At 42.8% G+C, this 23,601-nt stretch overlaps 1 protein-coding gene across 6 annotated transcripts in view; it reads left to right on the top strand.

Annotated features, from left to right (window-relative positions):
• The first annotated feature begins 373 nt into the window (after positions 1-373).
• The window catches only part of AKAP9 (A-kinase anchoring protein 9), a 362,315-nt gene continuing 339,087 nt past the window's right edge, over positions 374-23,601 (top strand). For all 6 annotated transcript variants that reach the window (XM_089686483.1, XM_089686482.1, XM_089686484.1 and 3 more), the window contains exon 1: positions 374-500. In XM_089686483.1, coding sequence (XP_089542609.1) covers positions 447-500 — 54 coding nt within the window. In that variant the 5' untranslated portion in view covers positions 374-446. The remainder of the gene's footprint in view (positions 501-23,601) is intronic.

Genomic DNA, 23,601 nt, shown 5'->3' with positions numbered 1-23,601 from the left:
ATGCTGAGCTATGGTTGGGCGCTGTGGTATTCTGAGAAGTACATTCTGGGGGGGGGGCTGAGATCTCCAGGTGTCGTGGTCCTGTTCAGAGCTCATGGAGTCACATGAACCCCTCCCAGGCACACAGCCAGATCCCAGTGCGGAGTCTCGGTGTCCCCGGACACACCCCCTCCCTGCAGATACATCACACACGTGGACAGGTGGGTGTGAGCAACACGTGACCGCACTCCAACCCCCGGCCACCAAGCTGTCAAACTAAAGAGGGCGGTGCTAAGACGACTAATCGGCCCCCTCTGCTCTCTTCCCGCCCCTCCCCGGCAGCTGCGGCAGTCAGTCCGGGCGCCGGCTGGTGACGTCAGTGCCTAGCGCCGAATGTTTACGTGGAGATGGGAGAGAGAGGCGACCGCTAACCGTGCTGTGTTACTGTGTGTGCAGGAGGAGGCGGCATGGACGAGGAGGACCAGGAGAGGAGGAGGAAGCTGGAGGCCGGCAAAGCCAAGGTGAGGGCTGCATCCCTGTGTGTGACTGACTGCGGGTGTCATCTGTCACATGGGTGTCACTGACTGCATGGGGTGTGCACTGCCAGCTGTGTCTGTTCTATACATGTCACCTCTGTCTGTATTATATAGATGTCATATGTGTGTATAACAATATGTATGTGTGTCACCTGTCACATGTATATAATATTAGACATGTCATCTGTCACATGTATATAATATTAGACATGTCATCTGTCACATGTATATAATATTAGACATGTCATCTGTCACGTGTATATAATATTAGACGTGTCATCTGTCACGTGTATATAATATTAGACGTGTCATCTGTCACGTGTATATAATATTAGACGTGTCATCTGTCACGTGTATATAATATTAGACGTGTCATCTGTCACGTGTATGTAATATTAGACGTGTCATCTGTCACGTGTATGTAATATTAGACGTGCCATCTGTCACGTGTATGTAATATTAGACGTGCCATCTGTCACGTGTATGTAATATTAGACGTGCCATCTGTCACGTGTATGTAATATTAGACGTGCCATCTGTCACGTGTATGTAATATTAGACGTGCCATCTGTCACATGTATGTAATATTAGACGTGTCATCTGTCACGTGTATATAATAGATGTGTCACCTGTCACATGTATATAATATTAGACGTGTCATCTGTCACGTGTATATAATATTAGACATGTCACCTGTCACGTGTGTATAGTATTACAGGCATGTCATCTGCCACATGCTTGTATAATATTAGACGTGTCATCTCTCACATGCTTGTATAGTATTACAGGCATGGCATCTGTCATGTGCGTGTATAGTATTGCAGGCATGTTATCTGTCATGTGCGTGTATAGTTTTTACAGGCATGTCAGCTGTCATGTGCATGTATGGTATTACAAGCAAGTCAGCTTTCATGTACGTGTATAATATTACAGACATGTCAGCTGTCATGTGCGTAAATAATATTTGACATGTCAGCTGTCACATGTGTGTATAGTATTACAGACATGTCATCTTTCACATGCGTGTATATTACAGACATGTCACCTGTCATATATGTGTGTGCACATATTGTTATACGCATGCCATCTGTCACATGTATATATATGTGTGTGTGTATGTATATGTATATATTCACATGTCCCTCCATTGCTGTGTTCTCATCTTTGTGTGCTCTGTGTGTCACTCACCTGTCATCTGTGTTTGTTTTCTCTGTACAAAGTATACATGTCACAGGAGCCACATGTGACATAAAAATATATATGTATGTATGTCACCTTGGTGAGTAGATTGGTGTATGTGTCTGCTGTGTGTCTCTGGTCACATTTGTGTCATTGGTGGTCACGGCACTTCTCCTCTCTCTCTGTATTACACTATGACTGCCCTGTCTGTCCATTGTAGAATATACCTGTCAGTCCCCAACCAGTCTTCTAGTTGTGCCCACAGCATGGTGTGCATTCACAGGTTACCCATCGCTGTCCACTTACTGTCACATAGACTACATGTGTGTATATTATATATACATTTTTGTAAGTTTTTGTTATAAGTGTGTGTGGGTTACATGTGTCTGCGTTCCACTGTCTGTGTCACCGACTGAGCATCCCCTGTCCTCTCACCTGTGCTGGGTGTGTTCACCTTTATATATGACTGCATTGCTTTCCTTTTACCTGTGTTGTGTCCCTTCCATGTCTGCCAGCATTGCCTGCATGTGAGGCTGCCCATGGTCAGCACAGCTATAGACGTGTTCATTCCTTTCTGCATGCGACACTATACTGGAAAGAGCAGATATCAGAGATTTTTTCCATTATAAGTATGTGAGTCGGTAGAAATGGAAGTTCCAATATCTGCAGTTTTATTGTGTTCATCAGATTATCATTTGAAAAATAGACACTGAAGACTTTTAAACTTCACCAACTGTCAGTTTACAACAGCACACATATGAAACTGGTTGACACCTTTGGTAGAATATAGAACAGATCTTCATGAAGACAAAGAGTCTGTGATTTTATATCATGTGCCAAAGTGTGTCTGTATACTGCATTGTGTATATGTCCACATGTATCTTTTATTCTCTATTATTCTATTCTTTCTTAGATTCCATTCCTATAATTTTTTTATAAGATATTTGTTATTACAGATGCACCAATATCATTTTTTTTTTTTTTTTTTTTTTTAAGATCGAGTACCAATACTTTTACTCACCGATACCAATTATGGATATCTATTTTCAGTCCTCATTCACACGGGACGTTTTTACAGCGGCTGTTTTTGGCTTTTGACGTTTTTTTTTCTACAGCTAGTAAACCCCCCAGCATGTTATCCTATGTGTCCATACACACATAGACTGGAATCAATGATATCTGGCAGGGGTGTTTTTTGGCTGGAAAAAAAACCCAGTTCTAGTGGGTTTCTAGAGGAGTTTTTGTAGCTGTATAAACACTCTAACGCTGCAAAACGCCTCAAACTGGCGTTTTTAGAAGTTTTTTTGGGCCAAAAATTTTTTTTGTTTTGGTAAAAAAAAAAACATGGCAAAATTCCGCTAAACGCTAATGCAAAACCGCAAAAAAAAACTGAAAAACTCACGTTTTGAACGTGACTTTACACAGCTAACATTACCAGTGTTATCAAAATGTCCCGTGTGCACGAGAACTTGATCCACACCATACATGCATGAAAACCACACAGACTTCACTTGCGGAGAGATCAGTATCACATCAGTTTCAAATGTGCATTTCAGTGAGTTTTTACAGCCATGTTCACACCATACATGCATGAATACCGATGGTAAAACCACACAGATTTCACTTGCAGAGACATCAGTATCACATCAGTTTCAATGCTCTTTTCAGTGAGTTTAAAACTGCTTTAACCTCCTTAGCGGTTTTCCCGAGTGCAACTCGGGTAAAATTTGAGTACCAATAGCGGTATCCCCGAGCTACACTCGGGCTTACCATGCGGCGCTGCTCAGGGGGTCCCTGCAGCACTTACCTTGTCCTTCGCTCCCGCGATGTGTCCCCTGCAGCGTCCCTGGCCATCTCCTCCGGCCGATGCCAGCATCCGGCTTCTGTGTTCCGGTCCCTGGGACGTCGGGACGTACGGGCGCCTGAACCGGCGGGAAATTTGAAATTTTTAAAAAATTTCATTTTTGCTGTCATTGCTGTTTCAATGCATTTCACATATATTTTGTCCTGAGTGCTTTGTCCTGCGCCCTGCCTGCATTTTGACTGTTCTCTCGGCCTGGAAACTTAGAAAAGTCCATGGCGTCCAAAAAGCATCCCTTTACGTCAAAAGCGGTTTTAGAACAGCTAGAGAACAGCGATAGTAAATCAGAACCACTTGCAGAATTGAGTGATAATGATTCGTGGGGGAAATTCGTCATCAGACACTGAAAACGATTTTGCGACTTTGCTCAGCGATGTGCGAATTTGCCTCTGTATTTCAAATTTCAGTGTTTTTGGTTTGATTATATTATTGAATTAAATTTATTATTATTATATTATTATTTTTTATGATTATTTATTAAATTATAATTTATGATTTCGTTTTTCAAGTTTTATCATATCCGGAATGTTTACTAGACTCTTGTTCAGACAGATTTCAGTGAGCTATTAATAAAAATTACAGCCTACAATAAAAAACTACATATTTCCATGCAAAAAAATGGTACCGCTTTCAGCACAAAAAATCGGAAAGAATCAGACCGCCGAGGAGGTTAAGATTTTATTTCCCCTTACTTCCTGTTGTATCTGGGACAATCAGGAGAATCAAATTCCCCCCCCCCCCCCCCCCCATCATTGAGACACACACAGCAACAAAGACATATCAGGGCTTCAATCCCTCACTCTATCCAAACTTACAAAAAAGGTTTTGAATATTCTAAACTTTTATAGGAATATACTGTATCTAATGGTTGAGACACAAAAATTGCTAGGTGTGATATGTTCAAACGTTGGCAGTACATCTTTTCTCCTTGAAATGTTCCTGAGATATGTGTCTGTTATGGCTGTACAAGCCTGGCATTGTCTGTTGGCACAACTGTCACCCTGCTGGATCAGTAACATGTGAGCCTAGTGTGAGAAGAGCAGACATTTGTGCCATGTGCTGCAGTTGTCTGAGCAGATGTCTGTACTGAGCTCTGACTTTTCATTGAATGATTGTATTTGAATGTCCTTTGTTAGTGGTCTTAATAATATTTGCCTACTGTATCTCAAACACAGAAGATTATTATTATTTTTTTTTTAGGATAGTCGTTTTATACTTTGTTGGCTGTTATTTTACAATTACTGGAAAGCATGCACTTATTTAGTTTTGAATTGAGTGGAGAAGGATCAGAACCCCTGTCAGGTTTTTATTGCTGTCTGTGCCCCCGTTAGGGAGATCCCCCTTCTCTATTTGTCCTGTTTACTGTTCTCACCAAAAGTGAAAGTAAAAGAAAATGCCAAATTTTGGCTTGCCACCAGAACAGGAATAGAGGGGAATCTTCCAATGGGGAACATTAGCTCTGGTGACAGTCAAGGATTTCCTTCATTTTAAAGGAATTTCTTCTCACTTCCTGTTGGTGCTATTTAAAGGGTTAATTGTTAACTAACTTTTGCTTTGAGCCTACTAACTGGTTTATTTTACGTACAAGATGTTCCTGTGGGATTTTAATGCTGTTTATCTATGCACACATTTCTTGTTTTGAGAAATTGCAGAAGTTACTACCCTGTTTCAATTTTTATTATGACGCACCATATAGTGGTTTATTGAAATCTCTGTTCTGTATTCTGATTGGTGCTTTATGGAAACCATCTGAAATATGCAGTGTTATCATTTATTACTTCAAGCTTGACCAATTATAAAGAAGTCTAAGTTTGCATTTCACATCTAGGTTTCTGATTTGCATTATTCCCAAAGTACTTTGAAACTGGATGTTTGTATCAAGGAGGCCGGCGTAAATTGATATTCCTAACAGCTATGGGATAGGAAGTGAAGTCCCTCCAATGGGAAACAGATTGCAAATTTACACGGGTTTTGGATAGAGTAAAACATGATTGGGAACCCTGTTGTGTTTTTTGTTTTTATTTGCTGTATATGCCCCTTTTTGGAACTACAGAAAATTTCCCCAAAACAGGGTTCCAGCATCAGATTGTACAGTGACGGTAGGAGTGAGTATTTCATGCTGTTGCTGTGTGGTGTCACTGTTAGTTTGTCAGTAAGAGAGTACAGGTTTCCTTTGTAGAGGTGGCAGTTTGTGCCTAATATTCATCTATGTATTCGAGACATTAAAGTATTCATGATGCAGGCCATAGACGGTTCGTTTATCGGACAATTTTTCGTCTGAAAAACGAAACATCGGTCATTCTGTTGCCACCAATGATTGCGAAAATCATCCGTTTCTCGCAGATTTTCCAGCATGACTGATAAAAGAAATGAGGAGGAACCGCGAAAATCGGCCGATGCCATTGCCCCACTAACAGTGCGAAAATCAGCCGATTATTCTTTGGGATGAAAAATCGGCTGGTAAACGAACCATCTATGGCCTGTATAAGGCTGCATTCTCTGAAATGGTGCTCCAGGGAACTACAAGGTTCATTCTGTTGCGTCAGCTCATAAACCATAGCGTTTCTAGAATGATCAGAAATTAGAAATGTTCATTTATAAATATACTATGTGGGCAAATCTTTGTGGACACTTGACCATCACACCGATATGAGAATGTATTCCATTCCAAAGCCATGGCCATTAATGTGGAGATGGACCTCAGCCCCCACTCCTGGCCCTTTGTGACTGTAACAATCTATATGAAGTCCAGTATTTGATGTTGGATGAGAAGACTTGCCTCAAAATCCACATCCGATTGGCCCTGTAGATGTTCATTAGAGTCGAGGTCAGGGCTCTGTGTAGTTGCTCCACATGTCAAACCGTGTTTTTATGAACTTGCTTTTGTGCACTTAAACACTCGTAAGCTGGGGGTCCCAGTTTTCATTATAGCGTGCTTTGGGACTTCCGGGGCCCTTTAGAAATAAACTGAATATGCAAGCATGCATGCACCAGGAGGGGCCCAATCTACACCACAGGGGCCAACCCCAATATGTGCACATAGGTGTAGTTTAAAAATATTTTGACAGCCAGTAGTGATTGAATTTATTCATTTGTTTAGTCTGGCCAAGCTCTGCAGACCCTTCTAGAGAACATAGACCTTTCGCAGCAGTCCCTACCAGGGGCGGACTCACAACTCATGGGGCCCCCGGGCAATAGGGAATCATGGGGCCCCTGTTTCCTTTCCCAAACTCAAAAAAGCCTATGAAAAAGGTACCAGGGGCATCTCATGGGGTCCCCTACTGACCCCGGGCCCTCGGGCAGTGCCCGAGTTTCCAAATGGTCAGTCCGCCTCTGGTCCCTACCTTCCATGGGGCTTACAGTCTACTATACAATATATGTAGGACTGATCATCATAGGTAGAGCATTTAGATGGAAGCCCACCAGGCATGTAAATAGTGTATCTGGTGGGGAAAAAAAAAAGATCCCAACACTGCAAGGTAAATAGTCTGCCCACCCTGCTGCCATAGTATGGCTTCTTCCCAGTGTGCCTGCAGTTGGTGGCTCATCTTCAGCATGTGGACATGTGCTAGTGAAAGGGCTCTCATTTCAGGGGAGCAGATGTCCATGCACGCCTGTCATTGTGACAGCTGCACTGCGTGCGTTTGCTTCTCTGTGACATTTTAGAAGCACCAAAAGTTCATCAGGCCAGTGCTAATAACCACAAAGTACAATTCTGTGCGCTGAACAAGAGCCAGGGTCAGTGACAGCTTGTTGCTATTTCGGCTCCAGTGTTTGGACTAGTTCTGTTTACAGTGTCCCGTAAAATGAATTTGCTTATGGATTAAAGGGCCACTCCACAGTTGTTGGATGGTGGGCAGAAGTGCTTTGCAGCTACTTATGTATATCTTTAGGACTCGCATGAAACCCTTTGCAAGCAAATCCGCCTCCATTTGTGGAGTCATTTTAATTATTTTAACCACTTGATCTCCAGTCCTTTTTTTCTTTACATGTAAAAGTCAATATTTTTGCTAGAAAATTAGTTAGAACCCTAAAACATTATATATATATTTTAAAGCAGAGGCCCTAGAGAATAAAACGGGTTTTGCTATTTTTTTTTATTTCACACGGTATTTGCACAGTAGTTTTTCAAACACAATTTTGTGGGGAAAAATACACTTTTTTGAATTTTAATGCAAGAAAACACAATGCATAACCCAATTTTTTTTTTTTGTAAAATATAAACGATGATCTTACATCCAGTAAATAGATACCAAACATGTAGCGCTTTTAAATTGCACATGCCTGTGCAACAGCAATAAATGGCAAAAATGTTACTATCAATAGGCAACGCTTTAAAAGCCGTTACAGGTTACCAATTTAAATATTCAGAGGAGCGCTAGTACTAGAATTACTGCCCATGATCTGACTTTTGCAGTAATACTTCACATATGTGGGACGATCAGTGTTTATGTGCATGCGGGACCGATGCTTGCGTTCGTCTTTGCGTACAAGCATGGGGTATTTTTTTTTTTTTTCATGTTTTACACTGTTGCTTTATTTTTTCTATCACTTTTATTGCTGTCTCAAAGAATGTAAACATCTCTTGTGAAAGCAATCGTCATGTGACAGGTACTCTTTATGGAGGGATCTGGGTTCAATAGGACTCCAAATCCCTCCTCTGCAGTTAAAAGCATTCAATCACACAAGACCTTTGTTTTTGAATGCAATCCATTTTTTTTTTATATAAATGGCGCCGTTTAGTGCCAGGTAAACCGGAAGTGATGTCAGGTCATGGCTTCCAGGTTACTATAACAGAGAGCCGATCAAACTCAATCCTGGCTTTGCTGGGCTATCTGGCCACCCGGCAGACATGCTAGCTTGTGGCTTGGGTCTCCTGGTGGGAAGGGAAAGCTTGAGAAATCTGTGGGAGGGAGAGATGGCTAGCCGCTCCAGTTGCTTTTACAAGAGAGATGACCGCCGGCTCTAAATAACAATACTGGGATGGTGCCTGCAGCTGCTGGTATAGCTGCTTGAAGTCCAGCAACTTACGGGTATGTCGCTGGTCCACAAGTCACTACACCCACATTATAAAAAAAATTGCAATAAATGCTGTTCACACTCACTCAGTCACTTTGGAATTCATTTTCTGTGTTCCACAAAAAACCTGGTTGATCCTGCTGTTCCCTATCTCCCCCTTCTGTCCTTGTCCCCAGTGCACCTGGGGATTTTGCAGAGCAGTGTTGGCAGCTACTGCACATGCTCAGTTTTCAGTGAGTTTCTATGCTGAGCATTTCCTCCCTATTATATTTGAGCAGTCCATATGACTATAGAGTCACACATGTGGGCATGTACACAGTGGTAAATGACAGCCCCTCCCTCCTCCTCCATGCCCACTAACCTGTTAAATAGATTGTAAGCTCCAAGGAGCAGGGCCCTCGAACCCCTCGTGTTTTTTATTATATTGTTACTGTACTGTCTCATGTATTGTCTCCCATTGTAATGTACAGCGCTGAGCAAACTGTTGGCGCTATATAAATACTGTATAATAATAATAATAAATACAATGGGGGTGGGATATTATATCTTGATTGATGGAGGCTTCCCCTCCCTCTTATTTTAGGACACAGGCTGGAGGGGTGTGACACAGCCTGTGACTAACAGAAATCCACCCACACCGTGTTATTGCCATAAAATAATAAATATTTGATTTCAACTATATATTTGTATGATAATTTAAAATCGTTTATTGGTTATGAGATGTGATTTATGCTGATGGCAGAGGAACAAAGAAGCAGACAGAAACTACACTTAGTGCTCTTAATTGAGGCAAGTACACACTATAGAGGGATGTGCTTTGTTCCTATTTCATGTCTAAGGTTTACAACCACTTCAGGACGAATGCTGAATTTACACTTAGAATTTGCCCTCCTAAGAATGGAATTATGTTACAAGAACAGGGGGACAGTCGGGATTTACACATTCCGTGGTGATCGGATCAAGGTGTTGGTGGATATAAAAGCTGGGGTTATGCTCCTGATACTTATAACTGAAGATGTGGTTTGGAAAAGCTACAAAACGTCTTCAGCGTTACAGAGCAAGTCCAGATGAATGGTACGAACTACCACTAGTTATACCATGACCTCAAAGACCTTGTCAGATTTCTGCGTTGCCATAACATAGTACTAGGTATGTTGCGGTGCGTTGTGTAGTCATCCGTTTAGGACAGCACTCCATGGCACAGCACGGTATGTACCGACAGAAATGCACATAGCATGAGTTGTAGTGGGCTGGCTTTTGTTCTGTAGACGTGTGTTGGCAGCCCATTCACAATGAATGAAACAAGCATTTACACACCAAAATCCGGCACATTAATGTGCATGTGGAACGGCACAGTGTAAAAAGGCCTGCGTGCTTTCTGATGCATTATTACAATACATCAAATGTAACAACAGGAGCCTTTGTAAAGCCTGCAGCAGAAGAAGGCAGCCTGGGACACGAGCGACAAAGTGGCACGCGTGTGCGTATTCTGTGCGGCTGCAGACCTGTTCGGGTCTCCTCACTCGTTCCTATGCCGTCTTTGTGTTTTGAATGAGCCACTACCCAGCGCTGAGGCTGCTGGCTTCTTTTGTCTGTGTGATGCCGCCTATCCTAAGAAAGCGCACTTCATTAGGAGTCATACACGTGGGAGGACCTCGGATTCCTCTTTTTCTCATTTATTTGGCTGGAGTCGAGGTTTTCCTTTTCGTCGCATGAGATTTCGGAAGCTGATTTGCCTCTTAATGAGGACCAAGGGACGTATTTGTCCCATGTTTTTAATTGCATGTATCATCTGATTAAGAACTTAAAACTCTTTTTTTTTTTTTTTTTTTTTTTTTTTTTTTTTTTTTTTTGGTTTGAGTCAAAATATTAGTTCTTATCAACAAACAACAAATGGATCTAGCTTTTTGCCAATTATTTCATGAAACGGCTTAGTTACAGCAACTGAAGTGTACGAACTTTAAAGACAAGAAAATTGATTCTTTTGGCGTTCCAAAATCTTACGGTCCTCAAAGGGTTAACATTATACAGATTTAATTTACAATCTGCGGTGAAACACTTTGTCCTGGTGCTTGTCCCTACATATACTGTATATACAGCACAGGGGCTAAATGGTTAGCACTTCCGCCTGTCCCATTTGAGCTGCTAACCTGGAGCAAATACAAGAACTTCTGACTTTCCTCTGACTTTTCCAATGTGCATAGATGATATGGGTCAGTGACTCAGAAAGTGCTGAAGCCAATGAGACGGCATAACTGGGCAGCTCAATTTTCAGAGTGAGGTCAGCAGTGACTGCCCTCGTATTTCTCTCTTGACAGGTTTGAATCCCAACCACGGCACTACCTGCCTGGAGTTTGCATGTTCTCCCTGTGCCTGCGTGGGTTTCCTCCAGGTACTCCGGTTTCCTTGCACACTCCATGGACATGCTGGGAGGTTAATTGGCTCTGTCTAAATTGTCCCTAGTATGTGTATGTATGAATGTGAGTTAGGGGCCTTAGATTGTACACCCCTTGAGGGTTAGGGACTGATGTGAATGTACAATATATATGTAAAGCGTTGCGTAAATTGACGGGTTTCCTCCAGGTACTCCGGTTTCCTCCCACACTCCATAGACATGCTGGGAGGCTATTTGGCTCCTGTCTAAATTGGCCCTAGTATGTGTATGTATGAATGTGAGTTAGGGACCTTAGACTGTACACCCCTTGAGGGTTAGGGACTGATGTGAATGTACAATATATATGTAAAGCGCTGCGTAAATTGACGGCGCTATATAAGCACCTGAAATTAAATAAAATAAAATACTGCTGCTGGAGCCGCCCCAAAAATCTTAGGCTAATACTGACTTGCTTTCTGAAAGTCAATATTTGCACAGTGACAATGATTTGGTCCAGTCATACCTGGCCTCAGGCACTCTATTGTGGCAGGGAGGGTACAACTCTTTTTCATACCCAGAAATCCCATCGTTTTGCAGGGCTCCAGGGAAGGCTGGGGAAATGTGGAAAGGGAAAGCAGCTAATGGGACCCTCTGTACAGTACCTTTTACTTAGTACAGGTTTGCTTTAAAGAGTAAATAAAGTACAAAAGAAATCGTAAATGACTTATTAATATTATCAGGGCTTGACAAATTTGCCTTGAATCTAGAAGCCAGCTAAAAAAGTTGGGAGCCAGTTTTTTTTTTTTAGCGTAGCGTGGGTTGTCTGCGCCCGGGACTTCACAATGCGATTTGTCACACAACAATAACGGCAAAACTGCACCACGTTTTAGGGGCCATTGAAAATAATGGCACTTGAACGTACGTTTTGCGATTACAGCGCCCAGGTGTGCATGGAGCCGCCCTCGTTCACACATACAGTTGTGTCCAAAATTATTCAACCCCCACTGAAATTGAGTGTTTTGGCCAGTTTGACATTGCTTTTGATCATTCAGTCATCTTGCTTACATTTACATTAAAGAGGCACTTGTAGGTCAGACAAATATAACATAACAGTTATAATGAAATAACCACAAATGTCTTTTCTGTGCTCACAGCATTATCAGTTTTATTCAACCCCCAAGTGACATTCAATCTTAGTACTTAGTACAGCATCCTTTTACAGTTATAACAGCTTTTAAACGTGAAGCATAGCTTGACACAAGTGTCTTGCAGCGATCTACGGGTATCTTCGCCCATTCTTCATGGGCAAAGGCCTCCAGTTCAGTCACATTCTTAGGCTTGCGCACTGCAACTGCTTTCTTTAAGTCCCACCAGAGGTTCTCAATCGGATTTAAGTCTGGTGACTGCGATGGCCACTCCAAAATGTTCCAGCCTTTCCTCTGCAACCATGCTCTAGTGGACTTGGAGGTATGCTTGGGATCATTGTCCTGTTGAAAGGTCCAACGTCTCCCAAGCCTCAGGTGTGTGACGGACTGCATCACGTTTCCATCCAATATCTCCTGGTACTGAAGAGAATTCATGGTACCTTGCACACGCTGAAGCTTCCCTGTACCTGCAGAAGCAAAACAGCCCCAAAGCATGATTGACCCTCCACCATGCTTCACAGTAGGCAAGGTGTTCTTTTCATCATAGGCCTTGTTCTTCCTCCTCCAAACATAGCGTTGATCCATGGGCCCAAACAGTTCTAATTTTGTTTCATCAGTCCACAGAACACTATCCCACAACTTTTGTGGTTTGTCCACATGGCTTTTGGCATACTGCAGTCGACTCTTCTTATTCTTTGGAGACAGCAAGGGGGTACGCCTGGGAGTTCTGGCACGGAGGCCTTCATTACGCAGTGTGCGTCTTATTGTCTGGGCTGAAACTTCTGTACCCACATCTGACAAATCTTTTCTCAGTTCCTCAGCAGTCACACGGGGACTTCTCTCCACTCTACGCTTCAGGTAGCGCACAGCAGTCGAAGTCAGCATCTTCTTTCTGCCACGACCAGGTAGCGTTTCAACAGTGCCCTTTGCCTTGAATTTGCGAATGATGCTTCCTAAGGTGTCTCTTGGTATGTTTAACATCTTTGCAATCTTCTTATAGCCATTGCCCTTCCTGTGAAGAGAAATCACCTCTTCTCTTGTCTTCCTGGACCATTCTCTTGCCTTCACCATGTTTGTAACCACACCAGTAAATGTCTAGAAGGAGCTGAGTATCACAGTCATTTTAAAGCTGCCTAATTGGTGCTTATTATGCTTGATTGCTGCTCGGTGACATCCACAGGTGTTTTCAATACCTGATGGAAAGCACCTGTATGAACCTCTGTTCTTCAGAGTGGTAGTCTTTAAGGGGTTGAATAATTGTGGCAATGAAGAAACCACATAAGAACCATTTACTACTGTATTACATAAACAATTGATGTCATTTTAGTTGCATTTGGGTAGTTACAACGTCCTTGTAGGATTTGATTCTGAATACAATTCCAAATGTACACTATAGTCCCTAAACCCCTTTACAGCATTGGGGGTTGAATAATTTTGGACACAACTGTATGTGATTCTGGATTCATTTTGAAACTCAGATTCACATAAGACTAGATAATTTATGTTTCTGTTGAGGTGGTTCACACAGGTGCAATCCACACACATTGTATTTGAATGCTATTATGAAAAAGGGTCCTGTGCGACTTTGTAGCGGTGTGTCCAGACTCACAAGTGATAGAGTAGAGTGGCACACAGAGAGAAGTGTTCACATAGGATTGTTATTGACAGGAGTTTTTCCCATTGAAGTCTATGGCAGGCATTTTTTCCCATTTGAAGTCTATGGGAGGCGTTTTTTCCCATTTGAAGTCTATGGGAGGCGTTTTTTCCCATTTGAAGTCTATGGGAGGCGTTTTTTCCCATTTGAAGTCTATGGGAGGCGTTTTTTCCCATTTGAAGTCTATGGGAGGCGTTTTTTCCCATTTGAAGTCTATGGGAGGCGTTTTTTCCCCATTTGAAGTCTATGGGAGGCGTTTTTTCCCATTTGAAGTCTATGGGAGGCGTTTTTTTCCCATTTGAAGTCTATGGGAGGCGTTTTTTTCCCATTTGAAGTCTATGGGAGGCGTTTTTCTCCCCATTTGAAGTCTATGGGAGGCGTTTTTCTCCCCATTTGAAGTCTATGGGAGGCGTTTTTCTCCCCATTTGAAGTCTATGGGAGGCGTTTTTCTCCCCATTTGAAGTCTATGGGAGGCGTTTTTCTCCCCATTTGAAGTCTATGGGAGGCGTTTTTCTCCCCATTTGAAGTCTATGGGAGGCGTTTTTCTCCCCATTTGAAGTCTATGGGAGGCGTTTTTCTCCCCATTTGAAGTCTATGGGAGGCGTTTTTTTCCCCATTTGAAGTCTATGGGAGGCGTTTTTCTCCCCATTTGAAGTCTATGGGAGGCGTTTTTTTCCCCATTTGAAGTCTATGGGAGGCGTTTTTTTCCCCATTTGAAGTCTATGGGAGGCGTTTTTTTCCCCATTTGAAGTCTATGGGAGGCGTTTTTTTCCCCATTTGAAGTCTATGGGAAGCGGTTTTTTCCCCATTTGAAGTCTATGGGAGGCGGTTTTTTCCCCATTTGAAGTCTATGGGAGGCGGTTTTTTCCCCATTTGAAGTCTATGGGAGGCGGTTTTTTCCCCATTTGAAGTCTATGGGAGGCGGTTTTTTCCCCATTTGAAGTCTATGGGAGGCGGTTTTTTCCCCATTTGAAGTCTATGGGAGGCGGTTTTTTCCCCATTTGAAGTCTATGGGAGGCGGTTTTTTCCCCATTTGAAGTCTATGGGAGGCGTTTTTTCCCATTTGAAGTCTAACTAACGGGTGCTTACAATGATCAGCTTTTATTTAGTTAGTTATCTAAAACCTTTATCCCAAAAGTAAAAAATGTTGCTGTAACTACTTAAAAAGCATGAGCTGGAGTTTGGCTGCAGTTAAATCTGCTAGTCCATCTAAATCCCCCCCCCCCCCCCAGACTGACAAGGCTGCAGTCCAAAGGTGTCTCTGTTGTTTGTTTATCCAGAGTTGGGACCCTCTAATACAGGATATGTTCTACTGGCCAGATCACCAGGGAAAAACAGAAGGGGGGGGGGCCTAAAAATGAAAACTAATGCAGCCATCACATCTAAGGATTAGTAAGATGCACCATATAAATTTTTTTATTTTTAATACTGCTCTAACTGTGCTGTGCTATTCATTTGCTTGATTCCTGTTCCAGAAGCAGGTTTGAGAATGTAATCAAGCAACTGATGGACAGACTGCATAGCTGAGGTCTATGCCAGCCAATGGCTAGCTCTCTCCCTGGAACATGCACATCTAATGGGTGCCCGGGAATGTGTTCCTTCACTGTTGCAATCAGCATGAAGTTGATGTCTCTATACTGGCTGCTATAAAGAGCCAGAACTCCTAAACAGCAGCAGCTGCAGGGATGGACTTAGGATATACACGGGTAAAAAAACAAATACTTCAAAATAACTAACAGAGCTTTTTGAGTCAGTGATTGTTATTTAATAATAGCCAATGTAATGAATACACGGTTTTTAAATAGACGATTAGGTGTCTTTCCTATGCCCACAGCAAGTTTTCTGTTGGTTCTGCTATTGTGGTCTGGCAGTTGGAGAGACAACCCTCAGAAACCTCATGCTTGGGCTGGAAATCCTGCTGAGTTTGGAGGCAGAGAACCAAGAGCTGCTGTAGCTGCTGCCATCTATCAAGTAAGCTCATTAAACCGATATCCTGGAGGTTTTGCATGCTGTATTGATGTCTCCTAGCAATGAGATGTTTACTTAGATATAATTTTGTCCCCCGGGAATCCTGGATATGTCATTGGTTTCGGAAGTGCACTTTGCCTCGCTGATGAACTGACATGTGGTTTGTAGTCGGTGATACACAATGCTCACCCTAATATTGCCATAAAGTCTCTGACAGATCCCAATGAGGTGTATAGTATGGCAGGATGGCTCAGGGTTTATCTAAAAAAAGAAAAAAAATAGAGGAAGGTTTGGGGGAATTATTGTGCGCTTAAAGTGTTAGTAGACCCTGGACCCTGCATTCACTATATCTGGTCTCCCCGGACCCTGCATTCACTATATCTGGTCTCCCCGGACCCTGCATTCACTATATCTGGTCTCCCCGGACCCTGCATTCACTATATCTGGTCTCCCCGGACCCCGCATTCACTATACCTGGTCTCCCCGGACCCCGCATTCACTATATCTGGTCTCCCCGGACCCCGCATTCACTATACCTGGTCTCCCCGGACCCCGCATTCACTATACCTGGTCTCCCCGGACCCCGCATTCACTATACCTGGTCTCCCCGGACCCCGCATTCACTATACCTGGTCTCCCCGGACCCCGCATTCACTATACCTGGTCTCCCCGGACCCCGCATTCACTATACCTGGTCTCCCCGGACCCCGCATTCACTATACCTGGTCTCCCCGGACCCCGCATTCACTATACCTGGTCTCCCCGGACCCCGCATTCACTATACCTGGTCTCCCCGGACCCCGCATTCACTATACCTGGTCTCCCCGGACCCCGCATTCACTATACCTGGTCTCCCCGGACCCCGCATTCACTATACCTGGCCTCCCCGGACCCCGCATTCACTATACCTGGCCTCCCCGGACCCCGCATTCACTATACCTGGCCTCCCCGGACCCCGCATTCACTATACCTGGCCTCCCCGGACCCCGCATTCACTATACCTGGCCTCCCCGGACCCCGCATTCACTATATCTGGCCTCCCCGGACCCCGCATTCACTATATCTGGCCTCCCCGGACCCCGCATTCACTATATATCTGGCCTCCCCGGACCCCGCATTCACTATATCTGGTCTTGGGAAGGTCTTGTGAGGTTATCTTTTAAAAACACTTCTTAAACGCAAACGCGCATAAACGCGGTATGCAAACGCGGCTAAACTGACGTTTTTTTAACCCACGTTTCCAGCAGTCAGTTTCCATCGTTCAGAAGAGTTTTCCAAATGCCCCGTGTACATGAGCCCTAACACTGAAGTAATGGCAGCCTGCAGGGAGGAGACCACTTTCTCAATGCAATCGACTAAGGGGAAAACTACCCACGTTTTGTTAGGGGTTTAAAACATTCACTGCATTCCCCATGTGGGTGTAATCAGGTGTAAGTGCTAAGGTTGTCACAAGCTGTTGAATAATTTGAATATTGCTTCCTAACAGGCAAAGAGGGAGTGCACTGTGCACAGAACACCCCGCAGAATCTCAATTCATTTTTGTCTAATTGGCTCACGGCCATCTATTTATTATTTCACTATTTCACCTGGTGACCCAGCCAGTAAGTCTGTTATTTTTCAACGAACAATGGCAGATCAAACTGTCCTGCAGATGTAGAAATGATATGGTTGAGATAAACCATTTACCACTGAAAGGGGTACTTTCAATTGTCAGCGTTTATTTATGCAAACCCCCCCCCCCCCCAAAAAAAAACATAAAAAGTTTGCTGTGACTGCTTAAAAAGTATTATCTGCAGTTTGGCTTCAATTTGTTAGCGTATATAAATCTCCTAGTACATCTAATACTCCCCTCCTCCCAGACTGCCAATGCTGCTGTCCAAAGGTGCCCCCTGTGCTCCTTCATCCAGAGTGTAGGCCCCTTAATATAGTAGGTGTGTTACTGGCTGGATCACCAGGTGAGGGGGAAACCCTAAAAAAGAAAATGAATGCAGCCACCACATGTAATGATTATTACATTTTTGGCTTTTGGTTTAATATTGATTTAAAGTGTTACTAAACCCAGGCCCCTGTATTCACTATATCTGGTCTCCCCGGACCCTGCATTCACTATATCTGGTCTCCCCGGACCCTGCATTCACTATATCTGGGCTCCCCGGACCCTGCATTCACTATATCTGGTCTCCCCAGACCCTGCATTCATTATATCTGGTCTCCCCAGACCCTGCATTCACTATATCTGGTCTCCCCGGACCCTGCATTCACTATATCTGGTCTCCCCGGACCCTGCATTCACTATATCTGGTCTCTCACAGTACACACAACATGGAAATGCAATTGTTTTAGTAAATATAAACTTCTAATTACCTTTTCTCATCAGCAGTTAGTCCAGTCTTGTGAGTTCTATCAGTGTCCAGCAGAGCACTGGTTAAAGCTTGTAGGAGGAGTTTTCTTTTCTCTGTCTGAACAGTGCTGATTGGCCCTGTGCTGATCACATGCACTCTCCCAAGAAAAAAAAAAAAACCCTTTTTAGCAATACACACTAAACTAAGCATGTGCAAAATGGCTATGGTTCAACCTGTCTTATCAGGAGATAAGATGTGGACATTTGAACAAGAAGAGGAGCAGAGAAGTCAGGATCAAACGGCCTTTTTACACAATGCAGAGGATTAACCCCCTTAGGTTCAGTGAGTATAACAAGCATGTCTTACTACATATACAGACTGATTTACTGTTGTGGGTTTAGTAACACTTTAAACTTCACTTTAAGATCTTTATCTATCACTCCCAGACTGGCATACAGTGTACTAGCACCAATCGTATACATTTGGCTCTAGTCCTGGCCAGGGGTGGAGCATGCATGGGGGGTTCCATAGGACCTGGCAAGGGAAGGGAGCCACCCTAAAGATGGGGGACTGGGTCATTCATCAAGATGCTGAAACTTCAAAGCATCAAGGAGATGAAAACATTGTAAGCAGATTCATTAGCTTTTGAAATGGCAAAAAAACAAAAAACATTTTTGGCGTGAATCTAGTCTCTTTATCCAGTATAAACTGGCAGTAGCAAGTCTAATGTTTGCCTCATTTCATAATGAGCACTCTAGGGGTGTGCACTAATATGCAAATATTGACTTCTTAGGTAGCAGTAGTCAGCACCTAGCCCCGCCCCCTCTAGCCTACAGCTGCTTTCTGTTGGTCCTTAAAAATCATGGACGCTCCATTTACCAACAGAGAGCTGCAGACGGGGACTTTCTATTTTCGTGTAGTGCTGGTCATATCCCTCACCAGTATACAGGAATCTGATTGTGTTTTATACGCATGACTGATCAGCCGGCTACATACTTGCACATCCTTGCATTCTTTTATAGCCCTTATTAAAATCATTGAACTTTGCGGTCTGTGCCAGTTTTTATTGCCCATGTGACAGTCAGGTTTAATAGGCTCTCTTCTAATAAATCCCTCTCCCAGTACTTCTGTTGTGTCTTCCAAGGAATTAGCAATGTCGTCTTTCCATGACAGAACACATCTTATTTTACAAGATTTCTGCCACATTTCCAGGCTTTTATTGGATGCAAAAATCTGCCTCCTTAAAAAAGAGCTAAGCTCTCTCAATCATTGTTAAAGATTAAGTTCCCCTTTAAGAAAAAATAATTTTTTTATTTTTTTTTGCAGGTAAAAAATGTGCATGTATTATTATTATTTTTCTTAAGAGCCTGTAAAGCATTGCACTTGTGATCAACAGATTGTGGTACGATGTCAGGCTCTTGCAGACTGTCAATACACTGTCTGCCCATACAGGCAGGCGATTACTGATGTCTAGGAAGCTCAATGGATTACAAGAGTGCTCACCACTGCCCTTGCAATCCATTGAGAACTACAAGCTGTTGACCGCAGAGGGTGATGGTACTTGTAGTTACTCATTCACACTCTGAATGACACGGTTGTGTTGGCAGGGCTCCATATAGCCTTTTTTTTTTCTAATTTTGACAGCAGGTGTGGGGAAAAAGTCCCCCACGCACTGTCACAAGGGGAGGGTGGATCAGGGGGGTGAGCTGGTGGATGCTCAACATGTCACACCCTAAATACGGGTGTAACATGTTGAGAAAGGTGAACTTTTCCTTTTAACTGTTTGTAATCCTTATGCTGCTAGAATAAGTAATTAGATAAGAAAGGTTTATTATATTTACTTGTTTTTAACTTTTTTTTTTTAAGTTTTTCAGTTACTTCCTGGTAGGTCAAAATAATGTCATACATCCCAGGAGTCTGCATGGGCATTTGTTTTCTTTCATATGAAAGCCAAGCACACCCTCTTGCCTGTATGCCTGAACTGAGAGCACATGGCTTCCAGGAAGTATTTGCTACATGAATCATCTGCCCTTACTCAAGATGGCTGCAGCTAGAAATCCTTGGGGGGGTTCAAAGTGATTTCATACGGGCAAGCTGATATTTACTGACCAGAAAAATCCATGAACTACCACAGAGCTCACAGCACTGTAGTAGTTCATTGAGATCTACAAGCCAAAAGACGCTTAGAGTGTCGAAACTTGTAGTTTCTCATTCACAGAATACTGGTGGGGGGGTATACCGGGCGGGTGCGGATACGGTCATTTTATAGTATGTTACACCCTGAATATGGGTGTAACATGTTATGAAAGGCAAACTTACCCTTTAACCCCTTGATTTTAACCCCTTCCCAGCCAGTGTCATTCGTACAGTGACGGTATACAGGATTATATCTGATCACCGTATTAGTGTTACTGGTGATGTCAGTTGTAGTCCCTCTGTTGACGCCATATTTCCCGCCACACTATCAGTCACTGATCACTGCCATTATCAGTATAGTGTCATAGCTACGTAAATCCAAGTGTGTGTGTGTGTGTGTGTATATATATATATATAATATCATAGTTTGTAGATGCTATAAGGCCTCATGTACACATGAACTCCCCTAGACATTTAGCTCTCTTGACAGCAGAATAAAGCTAAATGCAGCAAAAACACTTGTAAACATGGTACCTTGTTTCAATTAAATAAGGGGTGGTCTCATGCCCCTTATACTTCATTCATTCCACAGGGAATGAAGTAGCTGCTAACACCCGGCTAAGATATGATGAAAGACAATTTTGTATATGCTATAATTAAATGATGTCAAACCATATTAATGTGAATAAATAATATAACCCTGTGTATACACCATATACTTAATAAAAATATAAGGTGTAGTATAATCCAACAAATAGATAATAATTGCAATCAAAGTGACCAAATATTACACCGTGACATACATAAACTACAAAAAGTCCCAAATGTGAAAAATAAAAATGATATGCACAAAAATAAATAAAAATAATATATAATATCCAGATCTTTCAATTCTTCAAGTTTATATTGCGTGCTCATATAAATGGTGCCAATCTATCCTTCACCTTCTGGCGTGTGCGCTCATCTCACAAATTTGACCCTCAAGGAGTCATAGAGCAATCAATATCACCGGATGATCCTAGGCTGGATGGATCTTTCCCTTTGACTGGACACAGGAACAACTCCCACCGAAATAAAAAAAAAACAGTCAAACACACCTTTATGGGATCTTCAAATGGCTCCAAAAGAAGTCAGAAAAAGAACTTCCATATTGTAGTAATTTAGTATTTATTGGTAAAAAATTCAATGCCAAGAGGCTACTCACCATAAAAACAAGGGTCACAGACCCATCAGGCATGTACTGTGTAACCCACAGTCAGGTGTACATACAAGGAGTCCCAAGATGGCGATTGCTGTCCATACGTAATGACGTCACCACGCTCTATTCCGACGCGTTGCGTCACGCTACCACTTAACTTCTTCAGGGCTGAAATGAAGGGTCTATAATTTTTTTATCATAGGTGTATTTTAAATGATAGAGACAGAATATCAACCAAAAATCAAGAAAAAACACGATACAAATGTTATAAATTGAGTTGCAGTTCTAAAATAAGTATTGGATTCCCAGGGAAAACATGACTTAGTACTTGGTGGAGAAACCCTTGTTGGCAAGCACAGAGGTCAGACGTTTCTTGTAGTTGGTTACCAGGTTTGCACACATCTCAGGAGGGATTTTGGTCGTCTCTTCTTTACAGATCTTCTCTAAAGCCTTAAGGTTTCTTAAGGAGTCCTTTCACACGAGCGTTCCGTATGTCCATTTTTCATCTCTCCGTTTACGAATGAAAAAACGGATACCCATGTATTTCTATGGACTAGCGGATGTAAGCTGATGATCATCTGTTGACATTCGTTAATGTCCGCATCTGTTAACATGTTTTTTTTTATGTAATGGTATTGCTCAGAGCAGCCTTGATCCTCTTTTTCTGGGGTCCCCGGCTGGAACACATCCACAGAAATACATGGGTATCCGGTTTTCATCCGTAAACGGACAGATGAAAAACGGACATACGGAACGCCCGTGTGAAAGGACTCTTGGGCTCCTTGCATACTGGCTTAAAAATCGCTGCTTGTACAGGAGTTTTGTGTTTTGCCATTAGAAGCAGCCCATTGTTGTTGTACAGTATGTGTCCATGCACATTAGGACGATTAATGACGATCAAGGCATAGTTTAGGCTCAACGTTCAGGCCTCATGCATACAGGACATTTTGCCAACTCCCCTAGAAATATTTCCTCCTGGCAGCAGTTTTGACAGAAAAGAATCCTGACGTTTGTAAAATTGTCAATCTTTTACAACCTTTTAGATACCTTTACAGGCTCAAGAGCTTGGCTGTTAATGCATTTCATAGGCCAGAATATTAATTTATTCTGGCTATTAAAATGAATAAACCCCCACGTGCTAAACGTGCCTAGCGCTTAGACGCATTTAGCAGCACCACCGTTTATTCGGCCAAAAGTTCCTGCTCACACTGGCAGTGTTTTTTGTTTTGTTTAGTTTTTTTTTTTGTTTTTTTGTTGTGTTTTTTTTTTTTTTTTTTTTTGTTTTTTACTGTCTCTAAGCCCGGGTTCACATATATGCGGTGCGGTATCTCGCATGTGATTCGCATAGGAAACCCACTGCATTCCTGTGCAAATCACATGCGATTTGTGCGCGGTGCAATTGGAGTCATACATTTTGTATGGCTCTAATCACACCTCACCCGCACCAAAAAAGGTGCAGGACCCTTTTTTTTGGGTCCTCACTAGAATCAGATTACATGGGCATTCACACCTATGCTATCCGATTCTGCACATCGCACCACGTTTTGTGGACCGCTTTCAGGGTGTTGTTCACTTAACATACACACCCGCAGTGGTCTGCATGAACTGGGTGCTGTTCTGATGCGGTGCAGAATTTGCACAGAAAACACTGCGAATTCTGCACCGCATCAGTGTGAACCCGGGCTGCTTAAAGCCTCTGTGTGCATGGACACAAAGGCTAACATGCATGGAAGTTTAGGGGCCGAAAAAAAAAAAAACTGGACGCCCCTAGAAGCAACTGCAAAACCGTCCAGTGTGCATGAGGCCTAAGCCTTTCTAATTTGATTTTTGATTGAGTCTTTAAGGCAGAAAAAATGCTAAACTCACCTAAACTGTGTACAAAAATGCTCTCTTTCAGCTTTTTTTTTTTCTGCCAAGGGATTTAGCATTTTTTTTAAAGCCCAGTGTGCATGGAGCCCTAAAGCCCATCTCTGGGACAATGTTTGATTTGATGTCAAAATCTGTCTCCTTAACCTCCCTATTCCCGAGTGTAGCTTGGGGTAAAGTTTCAGTACCACAAGCAGTAACCCCGAGCTACTCTCGGGCTTACCATGCGGCGCTGCTCCGGGATCTGTTCTTCTCTTACCTTGTCCTGCGCTCCTGCGATGTCCCTCCTGCAGTGTCCCCTGTAATGTCCTCCGGCCGATGCCGGCATCTGTCTTCCGCGTTCC

The sequence above is a fragment of the Staurois parvus genome, unplaced genomic scaffold (assembly GCF_062004578.1).
Source record: "Staurois parvus isolate SC_StPar_1 unplaced genomic scaffold, SC_StPar_1.0 ptg000400l, whole genome shotgun sequence".
Classification (NCBI taxonomy): Eukaryota; Metazoa; Chordata; class Amphibia; order Anura; family Ranidae; genus Staurois; species Staurois parvus.
The sequence above is the reverse complement of the archived record's forward strand: the minus strand, read 5'-3'. Positions and strand labels throughout refer to the sequence as shown.